The sequence below is a fragment of the Haliotis cracherodii genome, unplaced genomic scaffold (genome assembly GCF_022045235.1).
Source record: "Haliotis cracherodii isolate W230 unplaced genomic scaffold, xgHalCrac1.p SCAF_18, whole genome shotgun sequence".
NCBI classification, from domain to species: Eukaryota; Metazoa; Mollusca; class Gastropoda; order Lepetellida; family Haliotidae; genus Haliotis; species Haliotis cracherodii.
The window spans coordinates 18510898-18536504 of record NW_027266273.1 but is presented as its reverse complement, the minus strand read 5'-3'; the positions used below and the strand labels follow the sequence as shown (position 1 = coordinate 18536504).

Genomic DNA, 25607 nt, shown 5'->3' with positions numbered 1-25607 from the left:
TCAATGTATTTGTCTCGCTGAATGTCATTCCAAAGAAATAAGTGATAGATGCTTCACGGATGTGCGTTATTGTATCATTATTTTCTGACAATGCCATCCACGCTGGATAGGTGTATATGTCTGACACATCGGTGATTGATATACTAAAGCTATAGCTATACCTACATAATGTGTCTGAAAATGGAGAGGAGGAAGGCTGAATTCAACGTTATGCGTTTTATTGCCCTCTGAGTGTGGACTTCGTGCGTTAGGAAGTGATATTGTCAGGGGTTTGAAGACATACAACTCAGCTATGCGGCTTTTACCACAAAATCAATATTCCAGAGGCGTTTTTGAAAAGAAACATTTATTCATCGTGATGGTACAATTCAGTTAAGAGTTATGATTTATTCTGGCAAGCACTGTCTTGCTTCTAACGTTCCACGGAAGCAGGGTAATATACTTCAAAGATTGGAAGGATTGGAAGACTAAATATATTACTATATTATGCATAAACTGATGGGTAAAAGAAACTATATCTCTCAGTTGATATTAAAACATGTCTGATTTTCGATTGAAAATATCTTAAGTTAGCGGTGTTATATATATATGTATGTATGTATGTATCATGCATTGATGTCCAGAAGAAGAAGAAACATCCTCACAATTAAATAACCATGCTCCACTACTCCATATACTCAGTATATATGGGTGAAAGAAACTTCATCTCTCAGTTGATATTAAAACATGTCTGATTTTCGATTGAAAATATCTTACGTTAGCGGTGTTAGGTCAAAAATTAAAGTGTACTGGCGCTTAGTCAGCACTCGACGAATACTTCCACATAGCTGTATTTTTTTAATAGTTTCATTTAAAACTTTTAATAAAACAATTTCATGATACATAACTGCTGATGCAGACATCTTATCTTTGAAAGTCAACCCTTTTGCTTTTTTCGGCACAAATTTACAACTTTACAAAAATGGTAGGAATCATGTGATTGCAAATTCATTTTTTTCTCCGGTCCTCATTGAACCAGTTTATTTTTACACACAATTATCCAACCAAAGATTACTTTTTACAAACCGTTGCAGGAATGAGTGATGGTTAAATAGACATGATCAAATGTATCCACAGTTTCAATTTCATAAAGAACAAAGAGGGTATTCTGTTTCTTGTCACTCGGTTTATGTTGTTCTGGTTACCAGAAAGGAAGAAGGCGAATTTGTATTTGTCTTTTTCTCGGTGTTTTCTTTTGTTCAAGATCCCTTTGTCTCCTTTTAATTAAAAGCTAGACCACCATGAAGATGCTCAAACAAATGGCTAGGCTCACACATAATGACAATCACCCAGAAGGGATAGAAGACAGTTCTATATGTAGCCAATAGAACACTTCAAGCAATAAAACATGCTTGTATTTGTTCAATAACCTTGTTCAACGCTCGGCGTTTTCGATTGATCATGTTGGATTCTTACTTAAGATGTATAGTATGTTTTTTTTAAATTCAGCTGTATAAATCCTACTCTATTGATTCAAGCCTTTGTGAGACGCCATTGCGTTTGAATGACGTCATATTCAGTCAATAAAACTAGAAAATTAGAAATCCGGAATATAGGTCAATGTTCAACTTCGTTTGGTACTGGAGTGATCAACTATTTCTTGTTGAGAGATAGAGTGATATTCAAAGGCATTTAAAAGCACCAGAGCACGACTAAATTAATGAGTATATTGATCATCAATAGACGAGGTCAAAATAAGTCATTATTCGAGTGTCCAGAAACCAGGTCTAAAATGGTAATTAAATTGGTCTTCGGTAAATCAAGTCTAAATTCCTAATTAAGTCGATCTAAAGTGAACCAAGTTTAAAATGGTAATTATGTTTATCTTTAGTGTAAGAGGTCTCAATTGGTTCATATTACTAGCATCAGAATAAGCGGTCTTAATCATTAATATTACTATCTTCAGAATAAGAGTTCTAAATTGGTTCAGATTACTATCTTCAGAAGAAGACATCTAAATTGGTTAATATTACTATCTTCAGAATAAGAGGTCTAAATTGATTATTATTACTATCTTTAGAATAAGAGTTCTAAATTGGTTCAGATTACTATCTTCAGAAGAAGACATCTAAATTGGTTAATATTACTATCTTCAGAATAAGAGGTCTAAATTGATTATTATTACTATCTTCAGAATGAGTGGTCTAAATTGGTAATTAAGTTGGTCTTCAGGATAAGAGGTCTAAATTGGTAATTAAGTTGGTTTTCATTGTAAGAAAGCCGCGAATAGCTGCAAGACTGCTGGTATGGTTTAAAGCAATATTTACTCACTCAATAAAAGAGGTCTAAATTGGTTAATATCATTATCTTCAGTATAAGACGTCTAAATGGATTAATATTACTTAATTCAGAATAAGACTTCTAAATTGGTTAATATGAGTATCTACAGAATAAGTGGTCTAAATTGGTAATGAGGTTGATCTTCAGGATAAGAGAGCCGCGAATAGCTGCAATACTGCTGGTATGTTTTAAAGCAATATTTACTCATTCAGTGAAAGAGGTCACAATTGGCAAATATTATTATCTTCAGTATGATGATGTCTAAATTGGTAATTGGTAAACTATGTCTAATATAATAAATTATATTTTGAATAAACAAGGTCTATATTGAACTTTGGTTGATCTTCTTTGAATCCTTGGATCTTGGAAATGAAACATGTTTTAATAAAAAAAAGTATAAAGAATTATTATCATTACATGAATCAACTGGCACCGAAAGAGAACCCTCTCTGACAAACAGTGTTCTTCCATTTCATTCATTAAAAACTCGGTAACCATGCCTCTTGAAAGCCCAGCAAACATCACCCGAATATGTGTCCACATCTAGTCCAGTCTAAGGGAAATCCACGCACTATATTATCTTGTTTGTAAAACGGGGAATGTCAAAGCTAATTATACCATGTCTACTATGGTCTACTAGATTTAAACATATACTTTAGGGTAGTTTCCTTCCGTCTCCATTTATAGGGCGTAAGGGAAATGAAATTGATCACGTCGTCCTGTGATGAAGAATCTTAGATTAGCTGGTCGACTAGTATAGACTTGTTCTTATCTCAGTATTCCTCCGGGGTTGTTCCCGACGAGAAAGACGCTGTCTGATTCATTTAATTCTAACCTCATTCCGGACGCCAGGTGAGGACTGACGCAGATATATTGATTTGAAATCAGTTGTAACGAATATAGCATCAATAATACATCGCTATGTACAGAGAGTATTGGTCGATAAAAATGCATTAAATAGCACTTTAATCGTTTGCTTTTACACATTGAACACGGTAGAATCCTATGACAGATGGGCATTAATCAAAAGCTATTCTGTCGATGCTGCCTACCTAATGACTGGTGATTACCTTCATTATTCAGTCAAATATTGATTTCATGCACATGCGCAGTGACCCAACTACCGCGAGTCACGCTACGATCGTGCCCCGCAAGACGCTGTGTTTTGACATATGCTTGGAAATATCGACGGTATGGTATTAGTGCCACCACTGAGTATTTCCAAATGCCAGGAACATGGCCTAACATTGTAGCAATGACCAATAACGGTTTCTCTAATCGAATTAAAATATTTATCCTTCAGCATTGCACCGCATAATGTTCCAAAGAGTTCCTTTCGAACAACAATATTTCAAGGATACTGCTTATTAATTACGCTTCAAATGTAACGATTGTTAAATTCCCACTACTAAAACTACATTACTTCTATTTACAATGACGTTCCAATAATGCCCGGAAGTGATAACTATCAAGGTCATGCTACCTGGGACTGGTACATACAGACCAAAAACATGTGTTATCAATCTTTCATGTTTAAATCTCTAATTCTACCCATTCGAATATAGTGTTCAGATATCATCTGAAAGTTTCATGAAAATCATAACTGTAATTAACTAGTTGTTAGTTGTTAATATTCGTTTAACTTTACATCACCCTTTGTAAAGAAACGTAATGGAAAGTACCGGAAGTTCTTGACGTAATAAAAATATAACTGCGGTTAGTGAAGGAACACGACTGAATTAATAGAGTATTATGTTTGTTTTGGAGCACAATACAAACATGCCACCATCGGTTGTGTAACCCCAAAAATAACACTTTAATCGTTGTTTCCTGAGACGCCTTGTAAAATGCCAATTTATTAACGCGCTCTTGTAGGACACGTACGAATATGGGCATGTGGTTATCGGTGTCAGTTTGCAAACACGACTGCAGTGAAATCTTTTCTTCCGAATGGCACCTATCCCAGATAAATTATACGCATTAACAAATGTACGGTTTAATATATGTCCGGATTAATGAATCAAGGATATGTGCAATGTCCTTTGGAATATAGTGTATCCAAATTTCTGTGTTCCAGACAGTAACTGCCCAAATGCGAGTTTCTGGACAAATGGAGTTCCGCCGTATGAGGCGCATTAGCATGTGTTACTGGAGAGATTACGTGTGATCATTACTTGTGAGCTGGTTTACCACGTAACACCTCATATAGCGCCCTTGCATCAGCACGTGTTGAACTGTGTACACATGAAGGGTCTATACCCCGCAACACAACATCATTTATTGTACAAATAGGAATCATCCATTTCAAACCACAGACAGTCTCTTCTTTCACACCAAATCTGGCGCTCGTCCAAACAAATCTGTGAATTGGTTCCGTACTCTTGCGGCCCAGGTCACTCTGCTGGGCATCGACTCGCTGATTTCCTGACCCCTTCAGCGTCAAATCCTCGTATTGTGGACCTAGTATCGATAGTGGAGGGAAATATAGTGTTTAGTGTCTGGAGATGGTGGAGGATGGCAAACGCGGATATAATGCTGTGTCGTTTATTCTGATTCGAAACCTTATCACTATGTCTCGTTTACGTTACAGGTTGTAGTTATTTGGATATTGCATGACCTAAAAGACATGAGTTATAACAAAGATCTTTTGGGTGGTTTAGTGTGACATGTCAGTAGGTTATTATCGATAAATCATTGGAGACTTTTGAAATCTATATATACTGGTACTATGATATTTCCTACAAACATACGAGACTCGAAATACACTGCCGGTTTAAAGTAAGCATACATTTGAAAAGTGGATTTGACAAAAAATACAAATGTTATCAATACGTGACCTGACAGAAAACAGCCACCAAGACCTGCAAACTTAGGGCCTAAAAAACTACTACAACGGTTTCAAATACATCACCATGACATAATCATTTCTTGTTTGTTCTTAGCCAACTTCAAACATGGGTGCATACCCGGCAGTGTATGATATGTCATACCAACATATGCGTCTTGGTGGTCTTCATGCTCAAATTTTTTCCGTCGACCCTAAAACGCCGATGGGTCTCTGTGGTATTAGTTTATCGTGTAGATCAGAAACAATGCAGTCCCAGTGAATCGAACTCGGTGTCTGTCGCGGGTTCAGTACGGTGCAGTGGCTGTTGAGGCTGATTTGATCTTCTGTCTGAAGCCATTACGCCTTGTACCGATGTACTGTACCTTTGTCCACCATTGATCCCGAACTACCTATAATTCTGTTCAGATTCAGAACAGTGGACTGTTAAAAGCAAGATCATGTAAACTGCCATCAAAGGTAAAATCAGACTTACTGTGACGTTTTACACCGGGGTCGTCGCGTCCATAATATTTCAAAGAGGACATAATTTGTCAAATCTGTGCAAACACCTGATTTCACATTATTTGCCCTTTGTGTGAGCTTATGTATATGATATGAATCACGAACTTAATATTCTGAAAAAGAATTTGATTGCAAGTCAGAGTCGTCGTCCTTGATGATGACAGATATGTCTGAAAAAGGGTTAAGGACCATCTGATTCTTTCATATTTGTATAGTTAATCTGAAAGATTAAGTGTTATTGAGTAGTATAAGTATACTATTCAAAATCCATAGCAGTGACCGCAGGTGCTACTTGGAACTATTTAGATGTATAAACCTATTAGTCTGTTCAGAATAGCTAAATATTCGTCACGTACTGGCGGTATGTGAAAACAGCAACTGCAAATCGCAACATTGACTCTTTGGGGATAGTTGATGATGACACATCAAGTTAAATTCAACAATATCCAGTAACAATATATATCACATATTTGCAATACATATTTACCATACAGTTACCATTTCAGAAATTTCTAAGTCTGCCACTACCTCCCCGAGGACCCACAGCCAAACGAGTTTTAAGTGTACCATACACAATCACAGAATATTCCATATAACTATCTATGGGCAGTGTTTACCAATTGGAATATTTCATAAACAACTTAAGGTCAGATCACTATTTAAGAATCAAATCAAGAATTCAAGACGTATCCCTCCTGTGTTTTGTTTAACAACTTGAACCAAATGATCCACACGGTGATAACATCTTGTTACACTCTGTTTGTGTCAACCGACCAAGGTATATTGAGCCTCAGCACAGGGATCTCCAACCCTTACTCTGGCCTCATTGGTTGATTTGCTAGTCATACCAGAACTTGAATCAGCATGTCTTGGTTTTATATCACATCAAGACTGGATAGAACGGCACTCACATACAGCTAGCTGTCTGTTTTCAACAAAAACTTTCCATTCTGGAAAAGAAATCTTTCACAGAAAAGTGAATGGAACGGCTTTCCTTGTTACTTCAAAGTTGGTCATTAAGACTGGAGACTTGCAATATGGCGTACCCAGTTATCGGTACAAGGAAGAGAAGGGCCACTACCGGCGTGTTTGAATGCCCTAAAATGTCATAATCCGTCAAATCTCATTCACCTCACGTCTGCCCAACCAAAGGCCCCGCCGCCATATTGGATTTATTGATGTAGAGTAACACAAGCACTCCCGGAAAGGCCTCTAAAACGGTATCAGCTAGTAATTGGGGGATCTCTTGGTGCCGTGATATTGCACGCTCTGCCAACACTAGACATATCAGCTCAATTACGTGGCGTTAGGAGGTGAGGCCAGGTATACGTCGGTTGCCTGTAGTAAATCCATACACAGCTTTATTCCCTCTTGAAATAGGAAAATATCCTCTTTACAAGGTTGGCTATTAACACGTATGATTCAATTATTGACAAAATATGTCTGGCCTATTTAAACCGTTTCATTTCCAAAGGATATTTCCATTTTTTTTCTCGTGATAGCCTAAATAACCTTAATGCCCCAACAGTTGTAATTTTAATTAGTTCCATATTCATGTAGATATACTCCTAGGATCAGTGTACCCCGGGGATACGTGGAATTTGGTAGATGTTCCAAACTTATTAGTCTCTTCAGAATTGTGATACTTCATCATGCTATTGTAACGCTTTGAACAACAGACCTCCACACAGCTGAATCCGAGTGATATATTGTGTCTCCATGTTCAGCGGACACTCGTCTCTGCATCAGCAAGGGGATATTAACTGTGCGCGTATGAGCGTCCATGTAATAACACTGATATATACGCCATACATGATGCCCTTAAATCTGGATTTTTTTCTGCTGAGGTTTCCATTCAGCTCCAGATCGAAAACAAGTAGAAAAATGAAAACTCTGCTGGAGGTTATCAATTTGTCTTCTGTCAGATTGCAGGGGTTCTTTTGAAATTATTCTTGGGCTTGTGTCAGGAAGGGTCTTGTTAGCTTTTGCAAGCCGTCTGAAGGAGAAACGCCAACAGTGCCTCAAATTGATCACTTCTTGAGATGACGCGCACAGCATCTGCATTGATCAATTCTGAACGGAAGTAAGGTTTTGTATGTACTGCTTCAAGCATCAATAGTAGTAGTCGTTGGGAAATTTTGATTGGGTAAACTTTCGCAGCGTCTTTGATTTGTTCAAATGTCCTTGACCTTGGGTTTACAGGAACGTTATCGATATGCCAGATATGCTATAAGTGCCTCTGTGTACACTGTCATTAGCATATACAACCATTATGACACGTGATAAGATTTGTAGTGGATATTAATGTGACATATAGGAAATTTACAGTGTAGCGTTTGACAGAGAGGATATCATTATTATACCATAGTTACCATGGTTACTCACAAATAAGATCACTTGGATGATCTAGTGAATATAAGTTTGTGAAAAAGAGCTCCATTTGAACGAAGCATGCATAAACATTATTTGCTTTTGTAAGAGCTTATGTATTTTAATTTTGACTTTCTTTCACATTGTAGATGATCAGAACATCCTCTTATCCATTAATTGTACCATTACATATGCTGAGGTCGAATGTGTCGTCTGCACGCATGCACGCATACACGCACACACGCACATACGCACTCAAAGCATGACAGAGTAACCATAGTAATATGACAGAAACGGGTGTTCTTTAACTTTTTTTGAGTAGTATATACTAGTATTTGTGATCGGGGAGTACGGGTGGCCCAGTCGTCTAAGGCGCCGCGATTTGCTGTGCAGAGTTGCGTCCCTTGGGCACGCCAGAAACCTATGATTGTGGGTTCGAATCCCGGTTCGCCCCAATTATGTTTCTAGGTTTGTCAGCACCATACCCGTGGTCGTGGGTTTCACCGAAGTGGTAAACGTCTTAGACCTGCATCACTTCGGGCTTTTCTCCCACATTAAACTGACACGCCGTGATATAACTGGAAAATGTTAAAAACGGCGTTAAACCCAACTCACTCAATCACTCACTATTTGTGATCGTGCCCTCGTAGCTGATGATGGCATGGCGCCCAGACGAGTATGTAAGGGTTAGACAGGTTCTGTACTTAACAATGGGGTTGCGATGTTGTAAGTATTGGCTAATAATCAACCCTGCCGCGACTAGTGGCACATGGGGATAGCCGTCAACCATGAGTAGGTGGAATACTCTAGGATACATCACTATAATGACTTGACAAGACGCGTTCCAGATATCTACTGCTGGTAAGTCTGGATATACTTACCTTGATCATGGGGGCATGTTTGTCGGCGTGTCTGAAGACACTCATCTCGATGGCGGCTTGTCCCTTGTAGGCGTGTCTGGTGATACTGACTTCGATGGTTGGTGTTTGTTGGCTTGTTTGAAAATTCCGATGTAGATGGACGATTTAGTGTTCTTTGGCGTGTTGAAGACACTGATCTGGATGGCGTTTGTCGGCTTATCGAAAACCACTGATGTCGATGGTGGGGTTTTGTTTTATTGCAACATTTGACATTGTGTTACACGTCTTTGTTGAGAGAAGATATAGTAAGTATTTACATGAAATACAGATTGACGGGAAGTAGAAGTTTCAAAAGTATGTTGTATTCTTGCTGTTTCGTTTTAGCTCCAGAAAGCACTAAAAATAACACGTATTTGTAGTTGTCTTTACAAATTCGACACATAAGTGTGTTTCTATATAAGGAAACTGTCTCCTTGTCTATGCAAAAAAAAAGGAATTCAGTTTCTATCACAACTTCTACATGAACAGCGAATGTTGGCTACAGGGTGTTATGTGGAAGGTTTCCTATGGTTAATTATATCAGGCTTTGATGTATCAATCATCAACGTGTTGGTCTTACTTTGAAAGACATCGTGCCTTTCTTTCCATGAGAGTGATCCTTACAATATTAATTGAACCGGTAAATAATGAAAACTGTCAACTAGAATCTCCCTTCCCTTACTTTCCGCCCCTGTTGAGATGTTTCAAAGTAAAAATATAAATTGTTTTTCCCTACACGCTGAGCTGTGGTTGATTAACTCTTACCACATGGTGCCATTTATACAGAAACGGAACAAAATTCAATATCCGTACCGTCGACAGCGGCGTAAAGTTTTTAATGTAGCTGTGCGGCATAGCGACAGTGATGTATCTGTAGCTGCTGACGACGCTGCAGAAAACGAGGACTGAGACGTGCGCCAAGTGCCAACCCCCATCATTCTCCATCTCCTGATCCGCACCCTCTGGTACCGAAATGCATCATGGGATTATTCCCTGTCAAAAACTGCCGCCTCTAATCTTGCTAAGAATAGGCCACTTGCAAGCCCTTGAAGACATGCATCCCCCGGCTTCTGAATCGGAGAGATAATTTTGCTCCTGCAGTCAAATCAATTCAGGAAATCCGTAGGATCACCCGTATCCTGTAATCCAATTTCGCTACAAAATCCTCACATCTTGCACCCCATAATTTGTCATATGTACTTACATCAAGACGGACCAATCATGTCTGTGTCACGTGGTCGTGGTGGGACCTCATCACGGCCTTGTAAGCGGAGTAATACTGCTCTATTGACTGCCATGTTGAATGGAACATGTCTGCAGTGTGTATTGATCAGGCACAATTATTCATTGCATGGAAGAGATTTGGTCGGACGTGATCAAATGAACAATAAAGACCCAACTGTGACTCTATGTCTGTCCTGATACACGCTTCTGGGACTGAAGCCTGTCACAGCCAGGTGGTTCATGCTTACTAAATGTATTTCATGTCTTTGTGCGAAGATTTGGTAAATAGCGCTTCATTGTGCCCGGTCGAACGGAAACATTGTGTCAGACTCGCGAGATCTGTCGATTGATTGCGTGATTTGATTGACACACACTGCAGTATGACCGGCAAAGATAATCGAAAACTGGAAGTGCTGCTTTGTTGAGGGGAGGGTTCAAGTTGCCACATATTAATTTTCAATGATGAAAGAGGAAGTTTGATGGCATTGAAAACTTTACTAGCAATCTATTTTGTGTAACCTGTTTTCCAAATTAGCTTTGAATGGAAGAGGCATACATGTATGATGACATAACGATTCTTGAATAAACCACAATTTGGACTACACTAAACTACGGTTATAACGAACTCAATGGGACCACTCATTTAGTTCGTTATAACCGAAGTTCGTTAAATGCAAATATACAGCATACAGTATATTAAAACCATTGTCTATTCATGGACAATATTATGTATTGTGGTAGACCGGACGGAGAAGAGAAACATTCAGTCCCTTTCACTGAAGACATTAGTTGTGAACATTCTGTGGTACTCACAAGAAATACCAGCAGGAAGAAAGACGTCGCATCATTGTGACGTGTCAACCGTTTATTGACCTTGACCTTCACACACGTAGGATGAAACTGTTTTCATGAACAGATCGTACCATGGGTGTACAGTTATAGCGAATCATGGTTGTCATTTTCCTGCCCTTTTGCTAACATTACTTTTTGGCTGTTAATTGTCGTTTTTTCTGCGATATTAGTGTAAATACATACAGCATGGATGTTTTAAAGCAGCACACCCGTACATAATGAACACATCCACTATGAACTAAGTGGGTGTAAAGTCCAAAATAGCGATGACAATTATATGAATCAATCTGACACTAGAGACGACGGGTGTTTGTGGAAAGGGAAATTATGCCCCACCAGTAGCACCCGCTACTCTGAAACCTAATGTACAAGCAAGTTTTAGAGGTGATATATTTTCTTTTATGCAAGGCTGTGGTTAGTGTTTTAAACAAGCAAATGACGTCTGAAGTATTCCGAGAAAACAATACGGTATGTGAATTGCTGGACTTCCTCATTGATAACATCTGTGTGAAATTTGGGTTAAGACATTTAGGAAAGAAGTAGGCATCCCCATGTGCACCAATTGTGGTCTTCTTCTTGCTGATCTGTTTCTTTATGCATATGAATAGGTATTTCTGCTCGATTGGGCAAAGTCAAAAAAAGTTATTTTGCCAAGAAGTTAACTTCAGAAGCTTCAAATATATTGATGACCTGATATCGTTCAAAAACCATCAAATAGCCAATTTCCTTCCAATGATTTACCCACGTAAACTAGAAATGAAGGAGACCAGTGAGACTCCCTCATGTTTCATATTTAATTCCATGCATACAGGTTCAGAGTGACAAAACACACAATGCTGTATGACATGAGAGATGACTTCAATAGTCAACTTCCCATTCATGTCAAGCAATATTCCGGCAGCTCCAGCCCTTGTTGTCTACATTTAGCAACGTTTGAGGTAAAATCGAGCATGTTCTTGCTACCAACATTGCAAAGAGCGTCATACGACTCTTACTCAGAAGCTGTGTTGTCAAGGTTGCAACATTCAAAGCCTCAGTGAAGCTTTCAAAAAGTTTTATGATGGAAACGTGGGAGGCATTTCCAAAATGACGCATCAGAGACAAGAATGACGTCCGATGCAGTTCCTTATTGTGACCATACATGTATGTTCCCGTTTTTTTCAGGTAACAATTGACTTGCCTTTGCATGTGTTTGTGGCGTGCGCAGCAGTGGGGCAGGACACCGTCACCTTTTCGTTCAATCGACTCTGCCTTTGGCAGATATTTCTTATGCACATGGGACACGGTTTTGTCACTTTTAGGGTGGATGTGGGGTGTTTAGGTATAGATTTTGAAGAACATACATGAACGAAATACACCAGTAAGTGAAATGAAAGTTTTTTTCTTTTCCTCTCCAGGTCACGTGAGAGTGCTGTATGCCGGTCTCCTTGGCAACATCTTGAGGTTTATGTACATATCATGGCTGAAAAACCCTTGGTGGGTGCTTCCGTTCGAGTTCGTCCAAGGTAGGTCCAACATGAGTTTGGAAAAGCGTTCTACAAACCAAATGACATCATGGTGTGACTGCAGTGTTTACACACAGAACACTGCCGTACAGTAAGGATGCACTCTAATTGTTTTAACCTCCACCTTGATATTACTGCAATATTACTAAAGTGTCGTAAAATCATTCTAACTCACATTTTATTTCACGCCACTCAACTAAATTAGCAAACTTCCAACCTCAAGGTGCTTACAATAGTCTCACCAGCTCCATAATGATCGTTCAGGATTTTCGATGGTTCCAAGGACTTCGCGGTAACTTAGTCTCACTTTTCGGTTTTATAACATAAAAGTAATTTCTTCCAGAAATACTCTGTCCCAGGATTTACCCCCATACAAAACGCAAACAAAATGTACTGTCAGTAACAAAAATCCACATTATCAACTTAAACATACAAGACCATACATTATAGAGTCTTATAGTCATACGTCATCTTACGTACGTATTCAGGTCTGACGCACGCGGCGGTGTGGGCGGCATGCTGTTCCTACATCACCCAGGCTATTCCCAAGTCCCTCAGGGCATCGGCTCAGGGCATCCTACAGGGCCTGCACCACGGACTTGGGCGCGGATGCGGCGCAGTGTTCGGCGGCATTCTCGTGTATCACTACGGTAAGTCGACGGTAACCTTGTCAGGGTTGCGGGACATCCTTGTGTATCACTACGGTAAGTCGACGGTAACCATGTCAGGGTTGCGGGACATCCTTGTGTATCACTACGATAAGTCGACGGTAACCTTGTCAGGGTTGCGGGACATCCTTGTGTATCACTACGGTAAGTCGACGGTAACCTTGTCAGGGTTGCGGGACATCCTTGTGTATCACTACGATAAGTCGACGGTAACCTTGTCAGGGTTGCGGGACATCCTTGTGTATCACTACGATAAGTCGACAGTAACCTTGTCAGGGTTGCGGGACATCCTTGTGTATCACTACGATAAGTCGACGGTAACCTTGTCAGGGTTGCGGGACATCCTCGTGTATCACTACGATAAGTCGACGGTAACCATGTCAGGGTTGCGGGACATTCTCGTGTATCACTACAATAAGTCGACGGTAACCTTGTCAGGGTTGCGGGACATCCTCGTGTATCACTACGATAAGTCGACGGTAACCTTGTCAGGGTTGCGGGACATCCTCGTGTATCACTACGATAAGTCGACGGTAACCTTGTCAGGGTTGCGGGACATCCTCGTGTATCACTACGATAAGTCGACGGTAACCTTGTCAGGGTTGCGGGACATCCTCGTGTATCACTACGATAAGTCGACGGTAACCATTTCAGGGTTGCGGGACATCCTCGTGTATCACTACGATAAGTCGACGGTAACCTTGTCAGGGTTGCGGGGCTATAGGAGAGATGCAGGGACTGTAGTGGTGGGGGTTAGAGATGCAGGGACTGTAGTGGTGGGGGCTATAGGAGAGGTGCAGGGACTGTTGTGGTGGGGGCTATAGGAGAGATGCAGGGACTGTAGTGGTTGGGGCTATAGGAGAGATGCAGGGACTGTAGTGGTTGGGGCTATAGGAGAGATGCAGGGACTGTAGTGGTGGGGGTTATAGGAGAGATGCAGGGACTGTAATGGTGGGGTTATAGAAGAGATGCAGGGACTGTAGTGTTGGGGGCTAAAGGTGAGATGCAGGGACTGTAGTGGTGGGGGCTATAGGAGAGATGCAGGGACTGTAGTGGTGGGGGTTATAGGAGATATGCAGGGACTGTAGTGGTGGGGGCTATAGGAGATATGCAGGGACTGTTGTGGTGGGGGTTATAGGAGATATGCAGGGACTGTAGTGGTGGGGGCTATAGGAGATATGCAGGGACTGTTGTGGTGGGGGTTATAGGAGATATGCAGGGACTGTTGTGGTGGGGGCTATAGGAGAGATGCAGGGACTGTAGTGGTAGGGGCTATAGGAGAGATGCAGGGACTGTGGTGGTAGGGGCTATAGGAGAGATGCAGGGACTGTGGTGGTGGGGGTTATAGAAGATATGCAGGGACTGTAGTGGTGGGGGCTATAGGAGAGATGCAGGGACTGTTGTTGTGGGGGCTATAGGAGAGATGCAGGGACTGTAGTGGTGGGGGTTATAGGAGAGATGCAGGGACTGTAGTGGTGGGGGCTATAGGAGAGATGCAGGGACTGTTGTTGTGGGGGCTATAGGAGAGATGCAGGGACTGTAGTGGTGGGGGCTATAGGAGAGATGCAGGGACTGTTGTTGTGGGGGCTATAGGAGAGATGCAGGGACTGTAGTGATGGGGGCTATAGGAGAGATGCAGGGACTGTTGTTGTGGGGGCTATAGGAGAGATGCAGGGACTGTAGTGATGGGGGCTATAGGAGAGATGCAGGGACTGTAATGGTGGGGTTATAGGAGAGATGCAGGGACTGTAGTGATGGGGGTTATAGGAGAGATGCAGGGACTTTTGTGGTGGGGGCTGTAGGAGAGATGCAGGGACTGTGGTGGTGGGGGCTATAGGAGAGATGCAGGGACTGTAGTGTTGGGGGCTAGAGATGCAGGGACTGTTGTGGTGGGGGCTAGAGATGCAGGGACTGTAGTGTTGGGGGCTATAGGAGAGATGCAGGGACTGTGGTGGTGGGGGCTATAGGAGAGATGCTGGGACTGTAGTGGTGGGGGCTATAGGAGAGATGCAGGGACTGTAGTGGTGGGGGCTATAGGAGAGATGCAGGGACTGTAGTGGTGGGGGCTAGAGATGCAGGGACTGTAGTGGTGGGGGCTATAGGAGAGATGCTGGGGCCCGAGTGGTGGGGGCTATAAGAGAGATGCAGGGACCCTAGTGGTGGGGGCTAGAGATGCTGGGACTGTAGTGTTGGGGGCTATAGGAGAGATGCAGGGACTGTGGTGGTGGGGGCTGTAGGAGAGATGCAGGGACTGTGGTGGTGGGGGCTATAGGAGAGATGCAGGGACTGTAGTGGTGGGGGCTATAGGAGAGATGCTGGGGCCGGAGTGGTGGGGGCTATAGGAGAGATGCAGGGACTGTAGTGGTGGGGGCTAGAGATGCTGGGACTGTAGTGTTGGGGGCTATAGGAGAGATGCAGGGACTGTAGTGTTGGGGGCTATAGAAGAGATGCAGGGACTGTGGTGGTGGGGGCTATAGGAGAGATGCTGGGACTGTAGTGGTGGGGGCAATAGGAGAGATGCAGGGACTGTAGTGGTGGGGGCTATAGGAGAGATGCAGTGACTGTAGTGGTGGGGGCTAGAGATGCTGGGACTGTAGTGGTGGGGGCTAAAGGAGAGATGCAGGGACTGTAGTGGTGGGGGCTATAGTGGTGGTTGCTAGAGGCGAGATGCTGTGACTGTAATAGTTCACCTGGTTGATGTGAACAAACAAATCGATGCGACATGTAACAGCCATTAATGCGCTATGTTGTCGGACATTACACAAGCAATCCAAGCAAGGTCATTTGATAAAATAAATTCATCGGAATACAGTGTAAAAACAATCCACTACAGCAGATGTCGCGGCGCGATGACATCGAGGAACGAATATTTATAGGTACGGTTGATTCAGCCTTGGCTGACACAATCGTGACGTTGCAATAATTAGTAACGTGCGTTATGAAACATTTATAAAAAAAATAATTGAAATGTTTTGTCCAATGCAACTCATCCTCGACTATACAGGGTAAAGATAATATTGGGGAGAATTCTTCGGTGTGTATTAGAGTCACGGTGTTTAATAGAGGACATACGGTACATCACATCGGAAACGATGCTGCTCACGTTTTTATGTATTGTCAACTAAAACATAGTACAAAGCCAATAAAGAACTTTCACCAAAGTTACATGTAATTGAATAAAATATATTTACAATATTTTAGACCCTAAAGTATATCAGGTGAGGCGAGGATGCTAAATGAGGCTTAACGTAGCATTCCTGATCATTGCACTCGTGCATGGACGTTTGTGTGTGTCTACTTTGTAGTCCTAGCCCATGCAGCACATCAACACGATACCCCCACCCAGACACATTTTACGTCTTTTGGTATTTCGCTGTCAGGGGATTAAACGACCTTCCGCGAATTTTCTGTTTCAATCATCGATTCACTAAAGACAAAATCATGTATACCAATGTTGAAAATATATCAGTTTAGATTTGTGTAAATGGAACTGTAAAAGAATATGATTAAGTGACAATACACCTCTTTGAAATCTTGGGTTTGTGAAGTTTGTCTATTGTTATATAATTTCATACTTTAATGTTTACACTGTTTCTTTCATGCTGATTGGCTGAAGGGGTAGTCACGTGATCTGATATTTGGAGTTCACACACCTGTGAACGGACAGAAAAGTTCACACGGTGTGAATAATTTTTTGTGTGAAATTGATTGTGTGAACTTTTGCCGGAACTACTTTCCGGGGTTTCCCCGAATTCTCGATCGGTGTTAACGATCAACTCGTTTTCCTATTTTCTTTTCAATCCCTACATTTATCAGCAAAATAACTAATTTAGTATTTTTGCCTGGTCTGGTAACGTTTCATCTGACTTATAAATAAATGCTTTGGTTCTGGTGTTTGATGTCGTCTAGCTGCTAGATGAAACAAAATGGATTGTCCTTACGGTGATTTGGATATGGAATGGCTATCTATCAATACTAATAACGCAAGTGAAGAAAATGATTTCTGTAAAATTACTGAGGTGAACGACATTGATTTATTGAGCGATATTGACTTCCATGCCTTGTTTTCGGAAATAACAGGAATCTAGCACCAAGACAATTGCGAATGAAAACAATGTTGTAGACTAGATCTACCCTGCTCAGATATGGCCGCCGGCACAGATCAAAGCGACGGCCCCTGATCAATCCCAAACTAAAACCCGATTCACTATCGTATCGGAAAAAGCTCGGAGGTTCACACAGTTTAACCAGCTCTTTTGAATCGTTCACACTTCACACTTCAATGAACCCATCCAAACTGACGTTCAATTCTTATATAGTAACACGCCACAGCGGCGATAAACCCAACTCATTCACTCACTCTAATAACACGTTGATCTCATCAAGTGACAACAGGAGTATTTTCGGTAATACCGTTCAACTGAAGGATAGATGCAAATTAGCCTACCAGTAGTAATATGTACGTAATATGTAACTTAACCAGCATGTGTACTGGTGTCAGAGTGAGTTAGTTTCAACGCCGCGTTTAACAGTATTCCAGTTACATCACGGCGTGTCAGCTTAATGTTGGAGGAAAGCCCGAAGTGATGCAGGTCTCGGACGTTTACCACTTCAGTGAAACCCAAGAGCACGGGTATGGTGGCCGTGCTGACAAACCTAGAAACATAATCGGTGCGAACCGGGATTCGAACCCACAACCATAGGTTTCTGGCGTGCCTAAGGGACGCAACTCTGCACAGCGAATCGCGGCGCCTCAGACGACTGGGCCACCCATGCCCCCGTTCTGGTGTCAGAACTCCACTCCATCAGTGACGCAACAGTCTACAATAGTCCAACTAGGTAATGAAGTATGTGTCTCAGACACCAGCGGGAGACGATGGATCAACGGCCCACGCCAATTCACACGACACACAATCAGCCAGTCCCGCTTTCTTTAACACGACCGTAGCTGAGGGTACCGCGCTACGCCTAGCTAAAACTTTGATATAAAGTGGGCACTGACGCAGCTAGCCTAGTGGTTAAAACGCTGACCCGTCACTTGGATTCCAATACATGTACAATGTGGAAATCATAATAAGGAGTCCCCTGTCGAATATTGCAGACATGTTGGTAAAAGCGGCGTTAAAACATATTCACTCACAGTGGGAGTAACGACAGGCGACCGCTTTGTAAAACGGGGCCCGAGTCAATCATTGGCACCATCTGACCCTTATTGAGGGCTCTTCGGTTTTTGTTTGGTTTGTTGTTTTACGCCGCACTCAGCAATATTCCAGCTATATGACGGCGGTCTGTATATAATCGAGTTAATCAAACAAAGCTACACTCGTGTCGAGCGAGTGAGTATGTATGCTTTTACGCCGCTCCTAAAAACATCCGAGGTATATCACGGCGGAATTGTGTTTGACACAGTGTACCCATTTGGAGAATCCAAACTGTCTCTCCGGCGTGACCAGCCAACGCTTTAACCACTAGGCTACCCTAGCGACCCTTACTCGTGTAGAGTGCAATACAACAGTTAAACCTGAAAATTAATGTATTTAAATGTTATAACATGCAAATCTCTACGCATCACAGATTCAAGAATTCGTCTCTGATTGTCTGAAATAATGGTTAACGAGAACGTTCTATACCGAAGCCAATGAGATTGTGTCCTTTCTGTCAAACGTGTATAGATGATGAATTTTATATACTGTTAGCTTGTACTGTTTACACTGATTTAAGGGAAGCATATACCCTACAGAAATACCTGCCTTTACCAAATCTGTATTCATGTAAATCTCAGTTGAACTCCAAGAATAAAAAAAACCAATTGAATTTCGTAGGTTAGCACTATTTGTTCACCATGCACTATATCGGCGCAAGAATTTTATGGTATCGTGACGTCACTTCGTAAAGAAATTGTGTTCACCCACTTCGCAGCTGTTACATTAGCTGCACAGATGTATTGTGTGCAGCACATCTCTATAGCTTGGTTGTACTCACTGATATTATCTCTTTGTATCTTTGTTTTGTATAAGGGCCGGAGACCTTTTGTACAATAAAACATCTTGATCTTGATCTTGAACTGTTATTTCCATAGAATTGAATAATCTTAAACTTTTAATTTTTTCTTGTTCCTTTATATATTTTTTCATTATTTTGGCTCTTTAAAACATCATGTATTCCTAATGTCGACGATTTAGTCTGGCATCATTTCAATACTGGAACGATCAGTAAAGTGTAGTGTTACCTCAATCAAAATTGTCGGTCATTATGGCCGTTGTTCTGAATTATGTGCTTATTAAAATCTCCCACCATTCTCAGGTGTGGACGTTTTCACTTATCTCAACTCAGACTAATCAGTGTAACTGGATCAAATTAAAGGTTGCCCTGTTGGGGACTACTAGATCGAGTCCACCAGGACTGGACATTAGAACTTAAAAGCCTCAACAAAAATACGGACAACCGGTAAATCAGATTAGCAAATGATTAGAATGGGAGATCCTTCACTTCTTGCCATCTTGGTGTTTGTGCCAGCCAGCCCCTCACCATCCTTGTCTGGCAATACCCATACTCGGATTCAGGGGGAAATACCTCTTGCTTCCCGAAAGAGCAGACCCGTGAAGATCCGGGGTAGAATCGGTCTCCAGCAACCCATGCTTGCCGTAAAAGGTGACTATGCTTGTCGTAAGAGGCGACTAACGGGATCGGGTAGTGAGGCTCGCTAACTTGGTTGAAGCACGTCATCGATCCCAATTGCGTGAATCTATGCTTATTATGCCAGTCACTGTATTGTCTGGTCCAGACTCGATTAAAATCCGAAAGAGCCCTCAATAAGGGTCAGATGGTGCCAATGATTGACTCAGGCCCCGTTTTACAAAGCGGTCGCCTGTCGTTACTCCCGCAGTTATAAAAAACAAACAAACAAACAAACAAACAGACATTCAGGCATGCTGTCAATTTTGCATCAGCTGCACAGGTGTAAAGTGTTTGGTAACCCGTGCTCTGTGAATTTCAGGCAGCGAAATAACGTTCCGGGCATACGGCGTGTGCTGCATCGTCATTCTGGTGGTCTACCTCGGCGTCAACTACTTCCTTGAGGACCGGGGCTTCTTCTCCCACGGGGGCAGCAGCAAGATGACACACCAGATCCTGGAGGAGAACACCCATCTTGCACCACATGGAGTGCCTTCCGGTATAGCACGTGACCTGTCCAGCAGTAAGCTCGATCAAGAATCCCTGAATACAGGTACAACATTTTGTTATTCCTTAGGTGAATAAGGCGTAACTGTGTGTGTGTGTGTGTGTGTGTGTGTGTGTGTGTGTGTGTGTGTGTGTGTGTGTCTCTCTCTCTCTCTCTCTCTCTCTCTGGGGCGGTCGGGTAGCCTAGTGAGTAAGCGTGAGCTCGTCACGCCAAAGACCCGGGTTGATTCCCTGCATGGGTACAATGTGTGAATTCCATATCTGGTGTCCATGGCCGTGATATTGCTGGAATATTGCTAAAAGCGGCGTAATACCATACTCACTCACTCACTCTCACTCTCTCACAATCTGTGTGTCTGTGTATGTGTGTCTATTTGTACTAGTCTGAATTAATGCTGGTTTTATAGAGCTAGCCCACTGAGATACCATGCTGAAGTTTCGATATCCCAATCAGACAGAGTATAGCGACTCTGAACCTACCAGCTCTTGTGTTAGCCCCTTAATGCCGAGCGCCAGGCAAGGTAACAAATACCATGGTTTAACACTCTTTTGGTATGATGCGGCCGGGCATCGAACCCCAGACCTTCCGTTCTCCGGGAGTCAATCCTCCGGACTGCAGCGATTCCCCCAGCAGTATCCCGATGGGGATGCCGAGTTTGTCTAAAATATGCTGCCATACGGACCAGTGTCTTTGCTGTTTAACGCCACATTCAGCAATATTGCAGCTATATAAGTCTGTAAATAATCTAGTCCGCAACGTTAGCTTTCCTCCCACTTTAAACGGACGTGCCGTAAACGAAATAACTCATTTCATTAAGTTCCGGGAAAAGATATTTTACAATAACGACGAGGAAAATCAAATTTGAAAATTGCACTTTTGTTCATTCCCGTTTTTATCATCGTATTAAAATTTAATCCTGATCTGTTGTTTCGAATTTATGACTTGAACATCCTATTGTTAACACGTGACACTGTGTGCGTTGTATTGGTAGCCCACGTCATTCCTGACAACCCCTGTCATTCCGGGAGCGACCGCCTCCGTGGTCTAGTGGTAGATCGTCCGCCCGGAGAGCGGAAGGTCCGGGGTTCGATCCCCGGCCGCGTCATACCAAAAGACGTTAAAATATGGTACTTGTTGTTACCCTGTCTGGCGCTCGGCATTAAGGGGCTAAAACAAGGACTGGTCGGCTCGTAGTCAGTATACTGTGTCTGAGTGGGGTATTCATGTTAAACTGCGGCATAGTATCTCAGTGAGCTAGCACTATAAATCGGCATCAGTCCGGACTAGTACAAGCAGCCACACACACATACGTGCATGCACGTCGCTATATAAGTGCAATAATGATGGACGCGACGTTAAACCCCATTTCACCTCACCTCATTCCGGGAGCAGCCTTGCAGGTTACGGAAATGGTCGAGTAGTGACGAATGAGCCCACGATGTCATCACTGCAATGTGGCTTCTAACGAATTATTATGAAGATTTTACGTACACTTTGGTCAACTCAGATCCTCGTTTGCCCCAATTATCACAACGACAGCTGGTGGACTATGATGATAAACATTGATGAATATATACTGTAATTTGCTGTACATAGGTGTCGTTTCTTAGTACGATGTCAATTCATGCTCTGTGTTCTGTTTTCTGTAGAATACGGCGCGACTACGTACGACGGCATGAACACGTTGCCCGTGAAGAGCCCAGGTACTGTGCCCCGAGGTTAGTTGATGACAACGCCTCCATTACCAACGGTTGTTGACTAACTTTGTTTTTTTGATTGTTTGTTGTTTAACGCCGCACCCCAGTAAATAAACGAGTCTGGAACCAGACAATCCAGTGAATGACATCATGAGCTTCGATCTTAGAAATTTGGAGGCAATGACATGCATCAAGCAACCTGACCACCTGTTCCCGTTCGTTGCCTCTTACGACAAGCCTGGGTTTCTGAAGCCCACGGGTACTTGATTGATTTGATGCATTTATGCGTGTGCATTTCTAAATGGAATGTTTCGAAAGAAGAAACCATCGCTGATTTTTTTCTATTGTAGTTTGCCTGATTATATGCATGTAGTCAGTGTGTTGATTGTAGCTGTGACTTGATGAAGCGGACGTAAAATATTCCGGAAAAGGATATTTCACAGACTCTCCCGTTTGATTTCAGGTTTCGCAAATGGGAACTACCGTGGCTTTGACGACGGAGCTTTTACTCAGGTATTTTCAGACCATCTTACATACGTTGTATAACACAAGTAATCTGTTATATACCATTCGTGATCTTTCAATTTTCACTCTGGTAATATTTTATACATGAGAACCTCCGTGGTCTAGTGGTAGAGCGTCCGCCCGGAGAGCGGATGGTTGGGGGTTGGGATCCCTGGCGGCTTCATACCAAAAGACGCCACAAGAGGGCACTGGTTGTTACCCTGCCTTGCGCTCAGTTACCCTGCCTTTCTGCATACGCTGGTTAAGACAAGGACTGGTTGGCTCGGAGTCAGTATACTGTGTCTGAGTTGGGTATTCGCGACATGGTATCTCAGCGGGCAAGCACTATAAAATCAGCATTAGTCCGGACTAGTACAAGCAGCCACACACACGTTCATGCACGTCGCTATTAGTTATCTATCTAAAGGTAACGAAATATGTTATACTGCTATAAAACTCAAAGGACTATTGGTAATAGTATTTATATCAATTCTTAACTTAAAATGAAGCTAAACATATGACAGCTCCACGGCAATGTATAGTATTATTCATATGACATTGTCTCCAAGCAACGGTTACATTCAATACCCACTGGGGCACGGGTGGCCCAGTCGTCTAAGGCGCCGCAATTCGCTGTGCAGAGTTGTGTCCCTTGGGTACGCCAGAAACGTATGATTGTGGGTTCGAATCCTGGTTCGCCCCGATTATGTTTGTAGGTTAGTCAGCACCATACCCGTGCTCGTGGGTTTCACCGAAATGGTAAACCTGCATCACTTCGGGCTTTCCTCCCACATTAAGCTGACACGCCGTGATATAACTGGAATAGTGTTAAAAGCGGCGTTAAACCCAACTAACTCACTCACTCAATCCCCACTTTAATGTAATAGATTATTCTTATCAAAGTTTAGCAGCATATTATATATAGTCTGTTGCGTATGATACTGGTCATATTTAAGTCTATAAAATAAGTTGCTTGAGTAGTCCATGCGTGCCCTTGTGTATTTCCAAATCCTTATTGTATTGTATTGTATTGTATTGTATTGTATTGTATTGTATAGGGCTATCAACAAGGGGGACAGGACAGCCTGCTGATGCAAGAGCCGCCCAACATCCCCACCCAGATATATCAACAACAACCCTACAACACATACGACCAGGGTTACGGGCCCTGAACAGGGGGCATAACTCTAGCCAGCCCTTGAACTTCATATTCCTACCAGCTCAGTCGTGTACTGTAGTTAGTTCAACAAGATATCGAATTGCATCACGCAGAACAGCAGCATTAATATAGATACTGTGTGTAGTTAGATACCCACTCGTCGGAATCGAATTAACGATTTCACATAGACGTCTAGCAGATCTTTCCGCTGTTATCGTAGTATTTTAAGTGACACGTGGGAGGACTAGACCAGCGACCTTATTACGAAAGACAGTTGTGACGTCATCATCAGCTGACGTCATCTTCTTGCGACATTCTTGAGTGTGGCTACACAAAACGGTGAACACAGATCGGTTGACATGGTAACCACGGATCGGTCGATGTGGTTCTGGGGCTCGATTGATGAAGTTACCACTGATTAGTTGATAAGCTAATCATTGGAGGATGACAAGCAACAACGGAGTCCGGTTGACAAAGAAGCCACGGGCCGGTTGACAAGGTTACCACGGATAAAGCAACAACATAACGCTGTATCAGATAACAATGGATTGAGTTGTGATGGATCCGTTCACAAGGTAACCATGTATACGGTTGACACGGTAACTCTCAATCTCAACAAGCCCGTAAGAAGGACCATATTACACAATGTCAAAATAAGTGTATAAATCAATATATCAACTGTATTGATCTTGAAGTGGTATTTCGAAGGTGTATCAACTGTATTGATCTTGAAGTGGTATTTCGAAGGTGTATCATCTGTATTGAACTTGAAGTTGGATTATGAAGATGTATCAAATGTATTGATCTTGAAGCGGTATTTTGAAGGTGTATCATCTGTATTGATCTTGAAGCGGTATTTTGAAGGTGTATCATCTGTATTGATCTTGAAGTGGTATTATGAAGATGTATCACATGTATTGATCTTGAAGCGGTATTTTGAAGGTGTATCATCTGTATTGATCTTGAAGTGGTATTATGAAGATGTATCACATGTATTGATCTTGAAGTGGTATTATGAAGATGTATCACATGTATTGATCTTGAAGCGGTATTTTGAAGGTGTATCATCTGTATTGATCTTGAAGCGGTATTTTGAAGGTGTATCATCTGTATTTGATCTTGAAGCGGTATTTGGAGGGTGTACCAACTCGTTCATACTATCTCTGGTGTGGAGCCATCATGACGTGTAGCAAGAGATTCTCAAGATAAACACAGTATGTGATGCAAAGCCACGTCACTTATCAAATGTAGTTACATATCATGCCTATCGCAACCATGTTTCTAGTTTATTTAGTGCAAAGTTAACATGTAAGGAAACATGTCACATCAAGTCTTCAGCGGGGGCTGTGCACGTGGGATGTCATGTCTAGAGGACGGCAGTGTCTGCATATGCATGGCCATATTCTGTTGCTGTTGGTGTCTGGAGTGACCGTTGCCTGTAGTGGATAGCGACCTCAGCCAAAGCCAACGAACTGTAGATAAGGCGAAGTCTATGCACATCCATTTAGCTCGCATCATGAATGTAGATAGAGTACATTTTTAAATGAAATGTGTGTTGTTGTGGTACAATAGAACAGTATGCAATTTGGATTTCTAAGTTCCTTGTCAATCATGTAATCAGTACAGTTGATCATTCTTCTCACTATGTATATCCTAATGTGACTCAAAACACATACACATATAATTAACACTGACGAATACTATATCACTTGTAGAAAGCCTGTCGTTAATTTATCAACATGGTTTGAAATTTGAGTTTTCGAAAAATATATATTTTTTTCATTCTTTCCTTAGTACCCATGAATATGACGTGGAAGTATGTAAATACCTTTGACCTAGACCTACCACAGCGCGGTGCGCTTCTGGACAAATTGTTTT

The 25607-nt window shown here is 42.1% G+C and overlaps 1 protein-coding gene across 2 annotated transcripts in view; it reads left to right on the top strand.

Moving 5' to 3' along the window:
• LOC139465844 (major facilitator superfamily domain-containing protein 6-like) overlaps window positions 1-24170 on the top strand; it is a 42149-nt gene extending 17979 nt beyond the window's left edge. Inside the window, exons 2-7 of one of the 2 annotated variants that reach the window (XM_071247786.1) lie at window positions 12411-12518; window positions 13007-13168; window positions 20184-20414; window positions 22019-22072; window positions 22530-22579; window positions 23629-24170. In XM_071247786.1, coding sequence (XP_071103887.1) covers window positions 12411-12518; window positions 13007-13168; window positions 20184-20414; window positions 22019-22072; window positions 22530-22579; window positions 23629-23742 — 719 coding nt within the window. In that variant the 3' untranslated portion in view covers window positions 23743-24170. Of the gene's footprint in view, window positions 1-12410; window positions 12519-13006; window positions 13169-20183; window positions 20415-22018; window positions 22088-22529; window positions 22580-23628 lie in introns of both variants that reach the window. The other variant, XM_071247785.1, reaches the window with a different exon arrangement.
• The last annotated feature ends 1437 nt before the right edge of the window (window positions 24171-25607 follow it).